At 40.7% G+C, this 21,954-nt stretch overlaps 1 protein-coding gene across 1 annotated transcript; it reads left to right on the top strand.

Annotated features, from left to right (window-relative positions):
• The first annotated feature begins 284 nt into the window (after nucleotides 1-284).
• On the top strand, nucleotides 285-9,001 carry MUC21 (mucin 21, cell surface associated). Its single transcript, XM_041748336.1, has 3 exons — nucleotides 285-366; nucleotides 7,232-8,232; nucleotides 8,813-9,001. Exons 1-3 carry the CDS (start codon nucleotides 285-287, stop codon nucleotides 8,999-9,001), a joined length of 1,272 nt encoding a protein of 423 aa, XP_041604270.1.
• The last annotated feature ends 12,953 nt before the right edge of the window (nucleotides 9,002-21,954 follow it).

The raw sequence follows: 21,954 nt of genomic DNA, 5'->3' as shown, positions 1-21,954 counted from the left end.
TGATCTGGAATGGAAAGAATTTAACTCTAGTAATATATGTTTTTTATCTTTTAGGAGGACTTTTCTTTTCCTCTGATAAATAGAGGCATTTGTAACCTCCATGACCACAGAATTGACCTTGGTCCAGACCCAGACTCAGCACTGGGCTCTGGGATGTTCAACGGTCTGGAAAATAAACTGGTTCATGGAGGAGCACATCTTTGGACATGAAGTGGGCCATGGTATGGACTGCGAATTGAGCCACAGCCATAAGAGTGGTTATGTCATGAATCATGAGGGGAGTCATGGACATGGAAGAAGCCATAACAAGAGCCATGAAATGGATCCAAGAGGAGGCTGTCAAGGAAGTCATGGAGGATAAGGAGAGTATAGACAAAGACTGAACAATGGAAGATATTCTAGAAAAGAAAATATTGGGGAAGAAGGGAGTCATGGAGGAGAAGGCAGTGACCATAAAATGGATCAGGATGAACTTCCAAAAGGATTTCAGGGGATTGGCCTTAAAGATAGTCATGCTCAAGCCAAGAAAATAGAGAAAAGATCACTAAGAGTTTGACTAACAGGCCAGCCAGGGGGGATAAAAAGATTCTACAGGAGCCTTGCAGATTTATCAGGTTTAGATGTGAGCTCAAGTAAAAATATTCCCTGAGCTTAACCATAGTTGAGAACCTCTTAGGAAGCCACAATCTCAGAATGGTTTCTTTGATCTTCTGATGTGCAAGTGATAATGTATGCGCTTTTGGTTTTGGATTTCTACTCTTTCGTTTCCTCAGGATGTCCTGTGACCAATAAGAAAAATAAAAGAATTATTACAGCTGAAAAAAATACCTCGTAATATTTGTGGTAGCCAGATCACTTGCTTATTTGTTTAACCATGTGGACATTCCTTTCTCTTTTTTCCTTTGTTACTGAGTGATTAGTATGTGTTAAGCATTGTACTCAAGCAAGGGACTTTAAATGCACTATCATGTATGATTGTAAAATTGGTAATCTTAAAATAATCTTTTGAAAACTTTCACTTTTCTGGCAATATAGTGAGTAAGTGAGTGGTTACGTTAACCACTCCTCTTAACAAAAGCAACAAAAATTGCCAAAAAACAAATCTTTGTAACTGTATCAATTAGCTAGGTAGGTAGTAGGTAGTATTTAGATCAGCAACTGAGAGAAGGAAGAGACTGACAAAGACTCAAAGAAGCTCTGAACCAGGATTTGTATTGAGGGCACCTGCCAAATCTGGTTAACATAAGCTTATTTTCTCATAGCTTCTTAGCAGTTAGGTTACAGGAGACAAAGTCCAGGACTTGAACAAGGAGTGGAGTCTAATAGGCAACCCTAAATAAAGCTGAGGCATTAAGGGTTAAAGCCTCAGTGTATGGTTAAACTAGAATAAAACTACATTGCCCATCATGCGCATGGAGACTGAGAAAAATGTCTGTCTTGAAACTTAACACTGAACAGAGAGGGGTGAAAAAAATCTCCTCTGAGAATTTGTAATTGTATGACATTCTTCATTTGGTTTTATTTTCTTTTTAAGTCAGAGGAAGGCAAATTTATTGAATCATTTTGTAATGAAGCAAAGATTTAAAAAACATTAATAGAAAGCAATACTTCTTAAATAGAGGAAAATGGCAATCCTTTCATAGTCTGCTTAAATCAGCAGCCTAAGAGGACAGAAACAACACAGAAGTTTAAAAATATGAATGAGTTAATTTCTAAGGCTTTCGCGAGAGGAAAAAAAAAGACATAATAGCTATCATATTAGATGCTGAAAACAAGATTTTCACACCACGGACTTCTTCATTGAAAGATGGGTTCACATCAAGGATTATCTTGGCAAAACTCATGTTTTGTTCTTGTGTTACTGACTCCAGCTATGGAAATGATTTTTGTGGCTGTTTGAAAAGACAGATTCCAAAAGCAGTGGGAAGTCACCCTCTAATTTGATATAATTAGCCTAATATGGCTTGGATCCCCACTATGGAGTTGTTTGGTGAGAGATACACAGCAGGCATTCTGCAAGCGCAGGCTGGTAGCCTGATCTTCACTGATCTGATGTTTGTTCCTTCCTTCCTTCCTTCCTTCCTTCCTTCCTGCCTTCCTGCCTTCCTGCCTTCCTGCCTTCCTGCCTTCCTGCCTTCCTGCCTTCCTGCCTTCCTTGAAGTAAAATTGACATATAATATGATAGTAATTTCAAGTGTACAACATAAGGATTCAATATTTGTATACATTGGGAAACAATCACCACAGTAAGTGTAGTTAATATCTGTCTAGGTTTGTAGCATCAAATCATACAAACTAGGTGGACAGGAAGCTATTTTAGAACCATTCATTGTTTTCTAGATCTCCTTCATCTTTGGGAAGATTCTTCTTCCCTACTTCTTTGTCTCTTCCAAGTGCCATGTGACAATGAGAAAACCACAGGAATGTGCTACAAATTGAAATCTTAAAATACACTGGCTACTACATATATATGTTTTTCTTTTTGTTTTTCCTTTGCCCTTTATAATTACGTGTTTATTATGTGCCAAACACCATGCTAGTGCTTTTAAATACATTATCATTTTTTTTCTTTCAAAACCGTCCAGTGAGAACTTAAATTTGTAGCTCTGAAATGCTCTAGGTGCATTGACTTAAAATACCCTGAAAAACTTAAAATGGTGGGCTAAAATATCTCCTTAAACAAATCAGTGAATTGGCAGGAAAAGTAAGAAATGCTAGAATTAAAGACTAAGTTAAAGTAGGAACCCAAGGAGGTAAGGGGAGTAACTGAAGCCAGCATCTCCCAAACCCAGTGAAGTAGTTAGTATTACTACAGCCTCAGTCAGACCAGCCTGGGTGGGCACTCTTGCATAAATCTGAAACCTTCAGGGAGAGTGTAAGCTAAAATAAATCCACTCTTCCTCTAAGGAAATATAAGCAAAATTACCTGTCTCTAAACTTGGTGTACGGGAAGGGAGGAGAGATCTCTTGAGAAATAGCTTGTAATAATTTGAGAAATAACTTTGCATGGTTTGCGGTTCCAAATCATGGGTTATTCAAAAGACTTCAAGCCTATCGTTTAATTTGTGAGAATTGTCAAATGGTAATGCATCCATATGCTTGGCCAAAACATGCAAATTCTCTGTGGAAGATCATGCCTTCGTCTTAGGCTTCAAAGTACTTCTACAAATAATATTCCAAGAAAAATAAACTCAGTCATAACTCTCTAGTAAAACCATCTCAGTCATAAAGCATCAGTGAAAGCCAGCAAGAAACAAAACACAGAATAGCAGGATCAGGTATTGGAATTATTAAATACAGAATAGAAAGCAAGTAGGTTTAAATGTGTGTCATAGCATTATGACTGTCCACTAATATCTATGCTCCATCTTGAACAATCATATTCTTGTTGTATTTTTATTTATGTATTGTGGTTTTATACCTTTTTTTCTGACAATCAGTGATTTTCTCATCTACATTAACTGTCTGTAGATTTTTTAAAGTGGTGATACGTACATAGGTAACCAGTGTGTAGAGCTTGTTTGGTGAATCTTCATCCTCGTTACATTTTCTGGACAATGGATACAGTATGGAACATTCCTTATTCCTTTGGCCCAGACAACTTTGTTGAGCCTGGTGTCAATGTGCACATCTGGAGTTCACATCCCCTTCATAGCAAATTTCCAGATCTCTTTGAATGCCCCAGGGGCACGCTTCTTGAAACCCACTCCACGGATGCGCTTGTGAGCGTTGTTGGTGTATTCTCTGGTCACTACCTCGTTGATGGCAGAATGGCCCTTCTTCTTGCCACTCTTCTTTGTGGGAGCCATTCTACTGGGATTGGGAAGGAAAGCTCATAATCTCAAGTTTTAGTCAAGCACTTACCCACTCTGCTACTCACCGTAATCTCCAGTCTCTCAGCTTACTGTAGCTGTATGACTATGTTCTGGCTTACGGTGTGTAAGCAGATAACAATAATCTCTCATGAAGTTAAAAACCAAGACAGAATTAAAACACTTGATGACATTAGAATATGAGTTGGGAACTGGGTAGTAATAATTAAAGTTCCAAGATTCTTATATTGTTTTGAAGGAGAGTAAAGATACTAATTACATATAGAATCTGATAAGTATGCATGCAAAAAATTTTAGGGTTATGTCTAAAAGGTGGAATCTGGACTTGAATTCAGGACCTCTGCTTCCAAATAATTCTAGAAGAGAAAAAAAAAAAAGGATTTCTTAGACAGCTATAGCCTCTCAACCATAAAATGGGATTGCTAGGAGTCTCAACCCCAGCCAGTCATTAAATGGTTCCTCACACTTCAGCCTCAGGAAGTGCTTCAGCCTCACAGCTCTGAGGCAGATCTGCATCAGTCTTTTCCAGTACACTCTATCCCCTCCTGACTCTCAGACTCACTCATTCAAAGTTCTTCATGTCTCTGACCACCTCCTGCTCCTTTCAAACAGGTCTTACATGTTGAAAATACTTGTTCACCTACAAATAAGCTATCTGAAATGTTGCTTCTTCCACAGAGCTTCTCATTAACAGTAATGAAGTCAGCTGACTTTGGTCACACAGACTGTGCACTGAAACTCCCATCTATCCACCCCCCTGGTCCAGGCCACAAGATGCTTTCCACATGAACTCCCAAAACCCTCTGCTCATTTAAGTCTGTTCAATTATACTCATTTAGCTGACTGTGTGTCCTTTGCTGCTACATCTGTGTCCACACCAACATGAAATTTCTGGAGGACTCGGACTATGTATCTCCCTCCCCTGAAAGACTTGAAATCTCCTAATATCTTATCTGTGGTATACTCTACTGAGAGATGCTTCATTAGGTTGATGAGAAAGAATATCTGAAGGATTCCAGGGCAGAAAAGATCCTGCAGTTACCTCTGAAAACAAACAAGAGGGGAACTTCTTTGACAGAGGATGAGAAGCGGACACTATACCACCCCTTCATCTGCTATGAGCCTGACAGATGGCTTGTTCCGTACATTCAGCACTCCCCATGCCCTCAGCCCCCATGCCCCAGAGACCCCAAAGATGCCTTCATCAACCCCTGGATCTCTTTCCCCCTGTTTATTCAATATGTGTTGTTGAGTGTCTACTGCATACCCTGCAATGCTCTGTCTTCTGCCTATAACCCAGACCCCTGGTTATTATTCTGAGTCTCATATTTCCATTTCCTTCAGAGATGTAGGGTACCACCCCTTAGCTCACTTCATTAGGGCACACAGAACTTCTTGACCAGGAAACAAGGTCTTTCAGTAGAACAGGTTTCTGGCCCCATCCCTACCTTAGAAGGTGGATCCCTTCTACTCTGACAAATTTGATCTCCTCATACCATTCTACTTCCTGCTCTGACCCAGCCAGTCCAGTGCCCTGCCTAGTGTGATCATGTCATTCTCCTTTCTCACCTTCCTCTTGACCCCTAGTCTATTCCTTCTCAATCTCGGTATTGTTTTTTTAACTGCTCACAGCTGGCAGAAGAATAAATCAACTTCCCAACTCCTCCCCAACCCATATGAAGCTATAAAGGTCCTTGCAGCTCTTCTATAATAAAGAAAGAGGCAAGAACATTGCATGGAGGAAGCTTAAGGAACCCAGGCATCCAGTCTTCTACTCAAGTTCAAAGTTCTTCCCAAGAACAAGTACTTAGGAGACCCAAGCTCTTGGAAGCTCCAGCCTTCATCTCTTCACCTTGAACTCTCCTTTCCTAAGAATTCTGTTCTTTGCCTTCTAGATCTTGGCCACAGCTGGGACTCAGGCATCCTATTTTCTAACAACGAGACAGATCAAGATGCAGAAAGGAAACATTCTCCTTAAGTGTTGGTTACTACTGCATCTCCTACTTTTAGAAACTGGTGAGTGATTTCCTTTAAAAATGGGTAATCTGAGAAATTTTGAGGTGCTTTGGGAGGTGCTGACCACTGCTAGGACTAGCTCTGGTTCTCTTCCATAGAATGGGGATCATCATTTTACCCCAATCACTTCAATCTAATTAGGTATCACTCAGGAGACCGAACAAGTGGTTAAAACTATAGACTCTAGTCTCAGATTGCCTGTGCATGGATGATGGCTTCATTGTTGTTACCTGTGTACTTTGGATGAATTATTTAATTTCTTTGTCCTAAGTTTCTGCATCTATAAAATGGTAATAACCTGTGTGGTTCACTGGGGTTTCAACTACTAAGAACATGAAGAGTTGACTGTGGTATCATTCTTACTCTTGGTCATCTCAGTTTTTTTCTAGTTTTACTCAAGATTCGGATCTTAACCCCAATTTATAGCATGTTGCTGATACAGGGGGCCTTCCCAAAATAGAGCCCAAACTCTAATCCAATGTTAGTTCAATTAAGCCTGAGGAGAAAATTCACATGTGTGGAATGAAGTGATAGGCACCCATGTTCCAGTTAGTGGTAAAATGAGCCACTAATTAATTTTGATTATCTGGGGGAGGTTGAGGGACAACCTCCAGTGTTGTGAGGGACAAAAAAAAAAAAAAAAAAAGAAACAACTTTAACTCTGAGTCTCCAAGAAGGTTGAAAAGATTTTCTATACTTTGCAGCCCTTAATCCTGGGAGATCATATATTTTTAAGCTGTATATGTCTTGTGCTTCTCCAGCCTTCGCCATAGAGATCAGGAGCCCCTGGGAATTGATATATATATATATATATATCCTCACCAAGTCCCTTGTTGAAAGGCTACATCTCATTTAATCTAGAGTGGTTTGCCTATGAATCTTTATTATTAACAAGCTATTCAGACAATTATGATATAGATGTTTTCTTAAGAACACCGAAAAATATTTTCTCAGAAGGGAGCAATACTACTTTAAGAATGAATTAATCAATATATGCTAGTTTCACAGGGCTTCTACAATTCCTTTATAATACTAATTTGTATTGGATCTTGTACAGTGGAATATGGAATAAGTTTACCACCAGTGGAACTAAGTTATGTAACCCTGGTTGAGGCTGGGTAGGGAGGGCAATTTAGCATGGTAGCTGAAAGTGCAGATCCAATGCCCTAAGTACAAATTCCTGCTCTACTACTTACTATCTGTACAAACATGGGCAAACGTTAACATTTCTAAGCTTCAATTTCTTCATCTAAGCTGTTGATAATAGTGGTATCTAGTTCATAGGGCTATAGTGAATTATCAATGTAATGAATTTAACCAGGCATTTAACAGAAAGTATTTACACTCAATATGTGTTTATTGTTATTTACGATTATCAGCAGGTGTAACATACGCTGAGTTTAGCACACTAGGCAATACTGAAACCAGAATAACCTCTAATGGGACCAGTACAATCTCCAACACTAAATCCAGCACAATCTCTGGAGGAACCAGCACAGCTGTCAACACTGGATTCAGCACAACCTCTGGTAGAACAAGTATAGCCTCCAACACTGCATCTAGTGTGACCTCTAATGGAACCAGTACAGCCTTCAGTACTGGATCCAGCGCAACCTCTGGAGGGATTGGCATAGCTGCCAATACTAGTTCCAGCACAATATCTGATGGTACCAGTACAGCCTCCAACATTGAATCCAGTGTGATCTCCAGTGGGTTCAGCACAACCTTCAATACTGAATCTAGTACAATCTACAGTGACACACCTGTCAACACTGGATCTAGCACAACCTCTGACAGGACTGGTACAGCTGCCAAAACTGGAGCCAGTGTGACCTCCAGTGAGTCCAGCACAACCACCAGTACTCGATCCAGCATAACTTCCAGAGGGAGTAGCACACCTGTGAACACTAGATCCAATGAAGCCTCAGGTGAGACCAGTATAGCCTCCAGCACTAGACCCAGTATGACTTCTGGTGGGACCAGCATGCCTGCCAATAGTGGGTCTAGTACAACCTCCAATGGGACCAGCACAGCTGCCAACCCTGGATCCAGTGTGACCTCTAGCAGGACCAGTGTAGCTTCCAACACTGGATCTAGTGTGACTTCCAGAGGGACCAGTGTACCCTCTGACATTGGATCTAATGTGACTTCCAGTGGGACCAGCACAGCTGCCAACATTGCATCAGGTGCAACCACAGGAGCCTCTGGCACACTTTCTCCAACTGGAACACACACAACTTCCAATAAGATTAGCACAAGTGCTACTACTCCAGTGAATGAAGAGACACCCAATGGGTCCCTGAAACCATGGGAAATATTCCTCATTACTTTGGTCTCAGTTGTAGTGGCTGTGGGATTCTTTGCTGGGCTCTTCTTCTGTGTGGTGAGTGCCTAATATGTAGGAAAGTGTCTGGGGGAAGGAGTAGTAGAAACATAAGGAAATGGGATGTGAATAGTAGGGCCACCAAGTTTGGGGGTGGGTTGGAAGGAAAGAAAGATCAGGAGAGTGTTACTAAAAAGAGGTAGCAAGTTAGAACTGGAAGAGCTGGGGATCCCTGGGTGGCTCAGCGGTTTAGCGCCTGCCTTTGGCCCAGGGCACGATCCTGGAGTCCCAGGATGGAGTCCCGCATGGGGCTCCCAGTGTGGAGCCTGCTTCTCCCTCCTCCTGTGTCTCTGCCTCTCTCTCTCTATGTCTAAAATAAATAAATAAATAAATAAATAAATAAATAAATAAATAAATAAAATCTTAAAAAAAAAAAAAAAAGAACTGGAAGAGCCAATCAATGTGCAGAGGGAACTATTGAGTTGTGGGAAGAGAAGGCCAAAAGAAAGAATAAAGTCTAGAGGAAGGAGTACTAGGTGAAGGAAATGATATGAAGGGGGGGAAGATTCCAGAAGGAGTCCATGGTTAAGGCTTGGATAAGGGGATACAGTTCTGAAATGATTCACCCTTCTTTTTCTAGAGAAATTCCCTATCCCTGAGAAACGTCTTTGACACAGCTGTCTACTGCCCTCATGGGCCCAACCTTGGCTCAGGTCCTGGAGGGAATCACGGAGTCCACCACAGGCCTAGTTGGAGCCGTAACTGGTTCTGGAGGAGACCAGTATCCTCAATAGCCATGGAGATGAGTAGGGGATACAATAGGCCCTGAATGGCCCCCTGAAGTTAGAGTGCCCCTTTCTCCAAGGTGGAAGATGACCTGGGAGACCAGAGACCAGAGTCCTTTCATTTATCCCCAGAAGTCCCCTCTCAGCTTTGTTTGGGTCTCTGACAGCCTTGGCGAAGACACTCCCTAGTTCTTGCTTTTACCAGACTGTGGAAAGAGGAGACTCTATTGGTCATTTAGCTAAAAAATAAACACATCCAAAATATGTAACAGAATCTGTGTGTGCACATGAGTGGATGTCTATAGCGCCGAGTTGATTTTCCCAGTTGTATGAGAGAATCTCCATGCCGGAACCCGCTTGGCATTCAAAACCTTCACAGTAAAATGTCATTTTTGCCTGTCCCCTTTCTCTAATCCTTCTTGTCCCAAGCAGGACCAGTGTGTTTCTGAGACTCTCCAAACTGACAGGAGAATTGAATTGGGAGAGATGAGAAGGGAGGCAGGTGCCAGGATTCTCTGAGCTCACTGATTAGGCCTATGGTACACAGAGGCTACGTCATGGCACATAGAGAACCCAGAGAAAAAAAAAAGAGAGAGAGAACCCAGAGCATGATGAGGTGGACAAGTGCAATTACATGTGCTGTGGAGCAGGGCATGTTCACTCAAAATCATAGTTTCTTGGGCATTTACATTTGCTCTATACCTGGTCTACTTGTCAAAATAAAGGTGCAAGTTGACACTTTTCTCTCTCACAGTGAAGCAGGGAAAAACCAAGGGAACCAAGGGAAAAATTTTCTGGCTTTAACCCTTCTGGACAAGGTCTAATCTTTCAAGAGGCTCATAGCAGAGGCACCTGTGATAAAGCCTATGATTCTCATGAGTCCCCTTCCAGAAGGGCTGAACATATCTCTTTCATGGGTGCAGGGGAGAAGCCTCCCTGTTCCTATAGGTCTTGGAGGACAGAGAGGAGCTATTTTGGAAGGCTGAGTTGCTCCAAATCCACAAGGCAACAAGAGAAATCCCATCTGGGACAGAACCCTCAGATAGAATTAGTAGTTTGTTGGGAGATTCACCCTGACTTGTAGCAGTGGAAACTGCTCTGCCTTCCAATATTTACTGGGTTTACGGAACACCTGGGTGGCTCAGCAGTTAAGCGCCTGCCTTCAGCCAACATTTACTGGGTTTCTCCAGTGTGAGCATACCAGTTGATCCTAATCAATGAAGCCATGCTAAGCCCTATGCAGGCCCATCACCATCATCATCATCATCATCATCATCATCATCATCACAATTTCACTTAAAAGGATCCAGCAGCAGAAGGAGAAGCTGTGTTAAGCGCCCTGAAAATGTACCTCCCACCAGTGTGAACAGTGGAAAGCATACTATGAAGGTCAGGCAAAGGAAGCCGTTTAGATCATTAAAAAATGTAAACATGAATTTTCAAGTTTAAAATTGCAATAGAAAAATGGGAAGAGGCTGGCCACTGTTGTGAACAAAATTAGAAACCTGGAAGAGCAAGTGGAAAAAACAGCTTAATTATACACAACAATACAGAGATGAAAATCACCCAGAAAATAGAAGACACTTGCAGAATAGATTTAGGAAGACTAATATGCAAGTAATAAGGTTCAAAACAGAAAAAACAGAGGTGGAGGGACGCCTGGGTAGCTCCGTGGTTGAGCGTCTGCCTTTGGCTCAGGGCATGATCCCGGTGCCGAGATCGAGTCCCACATTGGGCTCTGTGCGAGGAGTCTGCTTCTCCTTGTCTGTCTCTGCCTCTCTCTGTGTGTGTCTCTCATGAATAAATAAATAAAATCTTAAAAAAACAACAACAACAACAAAAACACCCCCCCCCCCAAAAAAACAGAGGTGGATGAGAGGAAGTAAAAGAACAATAGAGAAGGTTTGAATCTGCATAGTGAAAGGGTTCACCAACTACAGCTCTGTAAATACAAAAATCATTGACATTTTTTTTTAAGATTTTATTTATTTATTTGAGAGAGAACAGAGTGAGAGAAAGAGCACGGGTAGGAGGAGGGGCAGAGGGAGAGGGAGAAGCAGATTCCCTAATGAGCAGGGAGCCCGTTGGCGCATGGTTGGGGGCCCGATCAAGGACCCTGGGATCATGACCTGAGCTGAAGGCAGGTGCTTACCTGACTGAGACACTCCCACTGACATCTATTTTAAACAAGTGAATCATATGGTATGTATATTCTATTTCAATAAAGTTATTAAAAGATTATTACTAAGCATATAATTTAAATAAAATTTTTGATTTCCAAAGATAAACAACAAATAACTCAAAGCAGTAGGCATTTCAGCACAGAGGAAAATGGAAAGGCAACAAAGTACAGTAAGCAATTTAGCTTATGATTAATTCACATGGTTAAGCTGTATCTCACTTCTCCCAGCAACTGGAGCGTGCATGTAGTTTGGAAGCATCATTACTTAACTTTCATCATGGAATACACTTACATGGACTACACATGTTTTAACTTGACAAAGCCACAGCTCACCAAGCATGTTTGATCCGAGTCTAAGAAGTGGAAAAAATTAGTGCTGCCCCTTCCAGGTCTCATGTTTTTGCCCTATTGATCTAACACAATGATCTTTGAATGGAATCTCTCCCATACACTTGGAGGTACATGAAGACTTCTAAAGAATATTATGCACGTATTGAATATTTTACAGAAATCATTTTTTAAAATCCTCATCTTTTCCCTAAACCTGATCTGTCTGAGAATACCTCAGGGTATCAGGCCAGTTAGACTTTTCTAACTCCCATTTTACAATCATCCACCTTTTTTCTTTCTAGCTCCCATATTATTATGGTGCATTTCTCTGGGGTGCAGAAAATTCTAGGGTGCAAATGAAGGTGCAAATAACTCAAAATTTCTAATTTAGGCATCATGTACACAATGTAGGGCTTCATGCTTCCCCCTACCACATGTAAAATCCTGTTAGGGACTAAATGGAATATAACAAACCTGGGAATTTCAATACGTGTTAGGATGTTATTCATTTAGATATATTATAGAGTGAGAGAGAAGTAATAAGAATTTGTTTTAACAGTCTCTTTTCTTGAATCTCCTGTCAAAGAATGCATCCCTCTTGAGAAAGTATCTCATGGAAGCAGAGCAAAGACAGTATCAGTATGAAATAATAAAGGTGGCAGTCCCTTATTTAACCTAGGCAAAACCCTATGGCAAGTCAACCCACCTTATCTGTGCTTCTGCCTATTTTTAAATATTCAAGATTTGGGGATCCCTGGGTGGCGCAGCGGTTTAGCGCCTGCCTTTGGCCCAGGGCGTGATCCTGGAGACCCTGGATCGAGTCCCACGTCGGGCTCCCGGTGCATGGAGCCTGCTTCTCCCTCTGCCTGTGTCTCTGCCTCTCTCTCTCTCTCTGTGCGACTATCATAAATATAAAAAATTAAAAAAAAAATTCAAGATTTGCAAAAAATTTGCTAGGAAACAGCAAATTATGTGAAGAACATCTCCCAGGCCTGTACACCATTCTCTGTCAGGGGAAAAAGCACCCTGTTCACCAATTTCTTGCTTAAATCATAGCTGTATATTTTGTATGATTTCAAGGAAGAGGATGTTACAAGTTCCGTGTTTACTTCCAAATGATTCATGTTATTCCTGAAGATGAAAGAAACAGAGAGAGGCTTTACAGTATGTCATCTAAGAATACAGATTGTGGAACTAGAATTTCTGATTTTTGGTTTGAGCTCAGTGTGACCTTGCACAAATTCTTTAACTCTTCTGGGTCTCAGTTTGTTCATCTGTAAAAAATGATGGTGATATAGTCCCCATTTCATGAGGATGCATGCATTTTAAGAGTGTATTAGCAGCACTACAAATTTTGTTATTGTTTTTTTATATTGGGTAGGTTAATGTTTCATATTTTCTTGAAAATATGGAAAATAATTGCATCAGAAAACCTTTTTCATTTACATTCCACCAAAGGGTTATTGGGGACTGTGAAATTTAAACTTTAGAGTCTTACACACCACAGGAAAATATTTAAAGTGTTTATCAACATATCTTCTGGTATAATCAGCAACCACAGAAATACAAACAATTAATAGAGAATATTATTAAAGATTATATGCCTCAGATTGGACAGCCTAGAAAAAAATGGATAAATTCCCAGAAAAATATAATCTACCAAAACTAAAGCAGGAAGAAATAGAAAACTTGAACATGCTGTTTACCAGCAATAAATTGGATCAGTAATCAAAAATCTCCCAACAAACAAAAGTCTAGGACCAGACATTTCACAGGCAAATTCTACCAAACATTAAAAAAGTTAATACTCATTCTTCTCACACTATTTCAAAAAATAGAAGAGGGAAAGCTTCCAAATTCATTCTATAGGGCCTACCGTTACCCTGATTACAAAACCAGATAAAGACATCACAAAAAAAGAGAGAGAAAGAGAGAGAGAGAGAGAACTATAGGTCAATATCGCCAATGGCCATAGATGCAAAAGTCCTTAACAAAATACTAGCAAACCAAATCCAACAATACATTTAAAAAAATCATTCACCACAGTCAAGTGGGATTTTTCTCCTAGGATGTAAGGGTAGTTCAATTTTTGCAAATCAATCAACATGATACATCACATTAATAAGAGAGGATAAAAACTATATGAGCATTTCAATAAATGCCAAAAAAAAACATTTGACAAAGTACAACATCCATTCATGTTAAAAAAAAAAACCCTCGACAAAGTAGGCTTGGATGGAACATATCTCAACATAATAAAGGCCTTATATGAAAAATCCACAGTAAACATCATACGCAATGGGTAAAAACTGAGAGCTTTTCCCCTAAGATCAGGAACAAAACAGGGATGCCCACTCTCACTACTTTTATTCAACATAGTACTGGAAGTCCTAGCCACAATGATCAGAAAATAAAAAGAAATAAAAGGTATCAAAATCAGTAAGGAAGAAATAAAACTTTTGCTATTTGTGGATGACATGATACTATATGTAGAAAACCCTAAAGACTCCACCAAAAAGCTACTGGAACTGACAAATGAATTCAATAAAGTCACAGGATACAAAATCAGTGTGCAGAAATCTGTTGCATTTCTATACACTAAGAATGAAACAGCAGGAAGAGAAATTAAGAAAAGAATCCCATTTACAATTACACCAAAAATAATAAGATACCTAAGAATATAAACTTAACCAAAGAAGTAGAAGACCTGTACTCTGAAAACCATAAAACATTGATGAGACAAACTGAAGATGACACAAAGAAATGGAAAGACATCTCATGTTTATGATTGGAAGAACAAATATTGTTAAGATGTCTATACTACCCAAAGCAATCTACACATTTAATGCAATCCCTATCAAAATACCAGTAGCATTTTTCACAGAAATAGAATAAAGAATTCCAAAATCTTGTATGAAACCACAGAAGACCCTGAATAGCCAAAACAACCTTGAAAAAGATATCACAATTCCAGACTTCAAGTTATATTGCAAAGCTGTAATAATCAAAATGGTATAGCATTGGCACAAAAATAGACACATAGATCAACATAACAGAGTAGAAAATCCAGAAATAAACCCACAATTACATGGTCAATTAATTTTCAACAAAGTAGGAAAGAATATCCAATGGGGAAAGGACAGTCTTTTCCACAAATTGTGCCAGGAAAACTGGTCAGCTACATGCAGAAGAATGAAACTAGACCACTTTTTTATACCATATACAAAAGTAAATTCAAAATGGATTAAAGACTTCAATGTGAGGCCTAAAACCACAAAAATCCTAGAACAAAGGGGACAGTAATTTCTTTGACATGGGCCATAGCAACATTTTTCTAGATATAGTCTCCTGAGGCAAGGGAACAAAAGCAAAAATAAACTATTGGGACTACATAAAAATAAAAAGCTTCTGCACAACGAAGGAAACAATCAACAAAAGTAAAAGGCAGCCTACTGACTGGGAGAAAATATTTGCAAATGACATATCTGATAAAGGGTCAGTATCCAAAATATATAAAGAAGGGATGCCTGGGTGGTTCAGCAGTGGAGTGTCTGCCTTTGGCTCAGATCTTGATCCTGGGATCCAGGATCGAGTCTCACATTAGGCTCCCTGCATGGAACCTGCTTCTCCCTCTTCCTTTGTCTCTGCCTCTCTCTCTCTCTCTCTCTCTCTCTCTCTCTCTCTCTCTGTCTCTCTCTGTGTCTCTCATGAATAAATAAATAAAATCTTAAAAAAAAACCCACAATATATAAAGAACTCATATACCTCCCAAAAAACAAATAATTCAACTTAAAAATGAGCAGAAGACATGAACAGACATTTCTCCAAAGAAGACATACAGATGGCCAACAGACACATGAAGACATGTTCAACATCACTCATCATAAGATAAATGCAAATCCAAACTACAATGGGATATTACCTCACATCTGTCAGGATGGCTAAAATCAAAACCACAAAAAAACAACAGGTGCTGGTGAGGATGTCAAGAAGGAACACTTAGCACTGTTGGTGGGATTGCAAATGATGCAGCCACTCTGGACAACAGTATGTTGGGTCCTCAAAAAGTTAAAAATAGAACTATCCTATGATCCAGTAATCATAGTACTCAGTATTTACCCCCAAAATACAAAAACTCGAATTCGAAGGGATAAATGCACCCCTATGTTTATTGCAGCATTATTTACAATAGCCAAATTACGGAAACAACCCAGATGTCCACCAATAGATGAATGAATAGAGAAGAGACAATATACATATGCGATAGAATATTATTCAGCCATAAAAAAGAATGAAACCTTGCCATTTGCAACAACATGGGTGGAGCTAGAGAGAAATATGCTAAGGGAAATAAGCCAGTCAGAGAGAGAAATACCATGTAATTTCACTCGTATGTGGAATTTAAGAAACAAAACAAGTAAAGGGGAAAAGTAACAAACTGAGAGACTCTTAACTATAGAGAACAGCTAATGGTTACTAGAGGGGAGATGGGTAGGGGGATGCATGAAACAGGTGATAGAGATTAAGAGTACACTTGTGATGAGCACAGGGTGTTGCATGAAAGTGGTTTTTTAAAAAAATATTTTATTTATTTATTCATGAGAGACACACACATAGAGAGAGAGAGAGAGAGAGAGAGGCAGAGACAAAGGCAGAGGGAGAAGTGGGCTCCATGCAGGGAACCCAGCGTGGGACTTCATCCCGGGACTCTAGGATCACACCCGGGGCCGAAGGCAGGCTCTAAACCGCTGAGCCACCCAGGGATCCCCATGAAAGTGTTTAATAACTATATTATGTACCTGAGACTAATATAACACTATATGTTAACTATATTGGAATTTAAATAAAAGCTTAAAATAAAAAATGCTATGCCAGGGCTCCTGGGTGGCTCAGTTGGTTGAGTGTTGAAGGAGAGTGAGTAAAGCGATAGAAGTTTATCAAGCAAGGATGCAGAAAAAGTTCTCAGGAGTGGCAACAGGGTTGCCAATGGGGGCCTCCACTGACAGTCTTTTATTGGCCAGGGAGCTTGTGGCCTTATCATTCTTGTGCTGTCTTGGTTTGAGTAAGGACTGGTGATAACATCTTTATGGCTTACTTCTTTTTAGGGTCACAGGTGACTGTCATAAAAAAGACACCCACCCCACCCACACCTAGGGCAGGGTGGTCATTGTTCCCTTATCTCTGGTTTCCTTAGACTTCAGCATTTTTGGGATTTCTGTGAGCCTGCTCCCAGAGCCCCCTCCCCATCTCTCCCTACCTAGCCCTGCCTGTCTCTTACTCAGAATGGCAGAGATCGTAAACTGAGAATAGATAGAAAACAAACAGGACAACATGAGAAAAAAAAAAAACACATAAAACATATCCTTTGGTGCATAGAAGCATGATAGCATGCCCAATAAAATCCCTTCAAGCAAAAAATATTACAATACAATATTACAATACAATAACGTGGGGCAAGGAAAATGTTCACAGTGCAGAAGGAACTATGTGAAATTTTGACTGTTGAGGAAGAACCTGCTTATCTGCTATTAAAAAGAATATTGGTGAGTATTGAGAGGCTGCAGAGTTGACATGCTACTCAGAGCTGAAACATTTTAAAGAGTAGTGAAACTGTTTCATTGCTTATATTTACAATATGGTAGAAATTATATTCTTTGTAATTATTAAATTTGTGATTTAAACATTAGATTACACATAAGCAGATGGGGGAATATACAGTTTTTCAAAATTCTTTTTCAAAGTATCTGAGTGAAAAAGTTGAAGACCATTGCTCAAGCACATAAAAACTTTCTACACAAACAGTGATTCAAGGTATTCATTCGATGAAGTCTAAACAACCCTATGAAAGAGCTTCACTTGCAAATCCAAGGCTAACTGCTGCCATCAGGGGGCCAGCTTGTGGGAAGATGGGTCAGAGACATGGACCATCTAGGTCTGTATTTCACAAAGGATTGTGCTTCTCTTTATGTTATTTTCTGATAAGCAACATGTCATAGGAAAAGGCAGTTTTGTGACTCCTTATACAGACGAGAACTCTCCTGGAATCGAGGATTCAGAAAGAGAATCCAGACTCTTGTCCAGCCAGTTTGGAGAAGGGCACAGTGAGGTTGGGAGACAGGGAGTGAACTCAGGAATTTCCTAAATAAAACTTTCAGCACCAGAGAAGGAAGGATTTCACATCTGTACTAGGTGTTTACAAATTGCCTATTTTACATAAGTGCTTGGTTCCAGAAATTCCTTACACTGTGATGTCTTACTCTGCAAAACAGACAAAAGTTCTAAGCCTTCAGCCTCTGTGTGTTCTTTCCTTCATAGTCCTCAGAACTGACTCTCCAAAAGGCCACTCAAAAATGACCTCTGGGGACGCCTGGGTGGCTCAGTGGTTGAGCGCTTGCCTTTGGCTCAGGTCATGATCCCGAGGTCCAGGATCGAGTCCCACATCAGGCTGCCTCATTTATAAAATGGAGACAACAGTAGCACTGTGTATTAGGGTTGTTGGACACCAGCACAGGCTCCAACTGACCAGATGGGATAAGAGGTGTTGTGCCCAGATTGCGAATCCGAGAAACCACCAAGGAGCTGACACCGATGCAAGCACACGAGGGTTTATTTACAAGCTCGAGCTTGGGTCCAAGTGCACCGACACAGCGGAGCAGGCACTTGGACCTCGAAGTGGGTTACAGCTGGGTTTTTTATAGGCTGGTCTAGGGGATTTTCAGAAGGGGGGGAGGAATTTCTCAAGTTCTGTTTACATTTTGATATGGGGCTTTCAAGGGCATTGAGCTCTGTTCTCATTCTAATATGGGGCTTTCTACCATGGGCGTGGGCTCTGTTGTCTTTCTGATATGGGATTCCCTGCCGAGGACATTGAGGACATTCACAGTTTTTCCTATAAAGTTCAGCTCTTATTCACAGGGGCCTAAGATGGCTGTACTTGTGCTAATGCTAAACTTTAGGTGGGATGGCTTTGATTTTTCTCTGCCTCCACAGAGGGAGCTCAAGAGAGACCTGCTTGAAGGACCTGAGTCCTTTCTCCACATGACCATTAGGAGATATGAATTCCCCTCAGAGAACAAATGGGAAAGAAGTGGAGGGGAGACTCCTTGAAATGAGAAAAACAACACTGGGGGTGGGGAGCCACTGCACTTCATTTGGGCTGAATATTAACCTAAAAGAGTCTTCTGAGAGTTTTTCTTTTTCTTTTTTTAACTTTTAAATTAAGGCTAACATATATGCAGTAAAATGTGCAAAGTGGCACAAGTATTCAAATTGTTGAATTTCGGGATCTCTGGGTGGCTCAGTGGTTGACAGTCTGCCTTTGGCCTAGGGTGTGATCCTGGGGTCCCGGACTGAGTCCCACATCGGGCTGCCTGCATGGACCCTGCTCTGCCTGTGTCTCTGTCTCTGTCTCTGTCTCTGTCTCTCTCTCTCTGTCTCTCATAAATAAATAAAATCTTAAAAAAAAAAGACCCACAAATTGTTGAATTTTAACCAATGCATGTACTTATATTTCCTCCATCCAGACCCAGCTGTGAAGTATTCCCATTATAAATGTAGTCACCATCTGTCAGCATACAATGTTCTTATAATATTATTGATCATATTCTCTCTGCTGTACTTTTCATCTCTGTCACTTGTTTTATTACTAGAAATTTGTATCTCTGAATCTTCCTTATCTAATTTCTTCTCTGACAACCATCAGTTTATTCTCCATATTCAAGAATGTTTTTGGGGTGACTGTCTGGCTCAGTCAGTTGAGCATCTGACTCTTGATTTCGGCTTAGGTCATGATCTCAGGTTTGTAATATCAAGCCCTGCGTCAGACTCTGTGCTCAATGCAGTCTGGTAAGATTCTCTCTCTCCCTCTCCCTCTGACCCTCCCCCACTTATGTTCTCTCTCTCTCTCAATAAATAAATAAAATCTTAAAATAAAAAGAATGTTTTTGTTTGTTCATTGTTTTTTTTTTTATATATATTCCACTTGAAATTGTATGGTATTTGTCTTTCTCTGTGTGACTTATTTTGCTTAGCATAATGCCCTCTAAGTCCATCCATGTTGTTACAAATGGCAAGATCTCATCGTTTATTACAGGTAAGTAATATTCATACACATATATACATATATATATATCTTCCTTATCCATTTATCTATGAATAGACACTTGAGTTGTTTCCATATCTTGGCTATTTTAAGTAATGCTGCAATAAACATAGGGGTGCACATATCTTTTGAAATTACTGTTTTCCTTTTCTTTGGATAAATATTCTGTATTGGAATTACTGGTAGTTCTATTTTTAATTTTTTGAAGAAACTTCAAACTATTTTCACAATGGCTGAACTAATTTACATTCCTACCAACAGTGCATGAGGGTTCCCTTTTCTCCACATCCTTGCAAACACTTGTTATTTCTTAACTTTTTGATACCAACCATTCTGACTGGTGTGAGGTGATATCTCATTATGATTTTTTTAAAGGATTTTATGTATTTATTCATGAGAGACACAGAGAGAGGCAGAGACACAGGCAGAGGGAGAAGCAGGCTCCCGGTAGGGAGCCTAATGTGGGACTCAATCCCTGGACCCCAGGATCACACCCTGAGCCGAAGGCAGACGCTCAACCACAGAGCCCCCCGGGCGTCCCTAGAAATCAGTATTAGGGAGAAAATCTCATCTTGAAGGTAAAGGCACCTTTATGCTTTCCAAACCCCCAGCTGTCATGCAACAGGGACTCACTGAGCTTAGACCAGGTAAGTTTCTTCCTCCTTCCTACTGCTCTAAAAATGAAACTTACCTGAGAAAACCATGATTCTGCTCCTCTCAGGCTCAGAGGACAGGTCTCCTCATATCTGAAAATTTTGCTGTCCCTGTTTTGCTTTCCTCCTTATCTCCTCCCGAAAGGAAGTGGGCCAACTATCCTCTTTCTTCCCCTAACACCACCACATGCCTTCCTCCAAGCAGAACTGCACTCTCCCACCTCTCTCAGTCCTAAATAACCACACTGATCCCCCAAACATTGCTCCTTCAAAGGGAGAAGAAGCCCAGAAACACTGGCCTCCTTTACCTAGTAGCAGCTGTAAACGCCACAGCTATACTCAGGTGGAGAAAAAGAAGACAGAATGTGGTTCCCAGGAGTCCAGCTCTCCCAGCTTCTGGCTTCCCACCATCCACTGCTCTCCTCCCAAGACTGGCTCCTGGCCAGCCTTCACCTCTAACCAAGAAACTTCATTTCCCATTGAGACCTGAAGCATCTGATCCTTAAATGTCCCCATCTGCAGCTCATTTTTTGCTTTGGGCCCCAGAAAATCTCCCAGGTGATTATTTCAAGATAAGGAGAAGAAAGCGCTCTTCCATCTTCTGGTTCCTTTGACTTCCTGGCATCTAGTAGCTGAATTACTGGTTTATCAAAAAGAACAATATGCAGACCACAGAGAGTCTAAAGGAGTTGGGGTCCTGTGTATTAGGCATCATGTCCCCAAATTCTTATTCCTTTTCTAGAAGCAATGATGATTACATTTTTTGCCCATTTCTATGAAATTCATTACTGGTTCCACTCTTCAGACCACAATGCTGATCCCACGTTTCTCTTGAAGCAAATCCATTTCATCTCCCCCAGACAAGTGCTTGATCAGGGGGCAGAGACTGAGTCTCATCTCCCTGAGTATCCTGGATTGAAGAAACTGATTAATGCATGTTTTATAATGAACCAGAAGATCCTAGTTTTAATTCATCCTCAAGTCCAAATCAGTACAAGGCCCACATCTAAAGGTAATGCAAGTGATGATATTTCCTCCACAAATGCTGTCTAATTTCAAATTGTTAGCCTTAATAATCCCTGAGGATGCCCCTCAAGATCTTGTACTATTCCTGGTCTCTCTAACTCCAGACTCTTCCTCCTCCCACACTGGCACTGAGACTGACCCCCAACACTGCCACCATGGCAGGCCCTTCCTTCCCCTCTCACACATTCTACTGTTAGAGTAGGAGCTACCACTGAAATGGAAACAACCACTTCCTCCCGAGGCATAGCCACCACTACCTCTGTTTTAGTTACCACTAACCCTAGAACAAAATCTAGTATTCCTGTGTCAGAGAAAATCAACACTGAAACAGAAACCATCTTGATTGGCCTACATGCCACTGCCACTGAAGTGGGCATTAGTACTTCTGTGCAAGGTACAAACACTTCTGAAACAGATACATCTACTCTCATCTCAGGAACCACTATCACTGGGATAGGCATCACTTCTTCCTTTGAAGTCTCACCCACAGGGGCGCCTGGCTGGCTCGGGCGGCAGGGCATGGGACTCTTGATCTCGAAGTCTCACCCACTAAGGAAAAAGGCACAACCACTACTGCTCAAATTCAGCCCCCACTGAAATACCATTAATCTTGTCCATCTCAATCACCATCAGCTCTAGAACAGAATCAGACACTCCTATTTCAGACAAGGCCAGCACTAGGACAAAAATGGTCACCTCTGACCG

The sequence above is a fragment of the Vulpes lagopus genome, chromosome 1 (genome assembly GCF_018345385.1).
Source record: "Vulpes lagopus strain Blue_001 chromosome 1, ASM1834538v1, whole genome shotgun sequence".
Classification (NCBI taxonomy): Eukaryota; Metazoa; Chordata; class Mammalia; order Carnivora; family Canidae; genus Vulpes; species Vulpes lagopus.
Note: the sequence above shows the minus strand (reverse complement) of the source record. Positions and strands in the feature narration are given on the sequence as shown.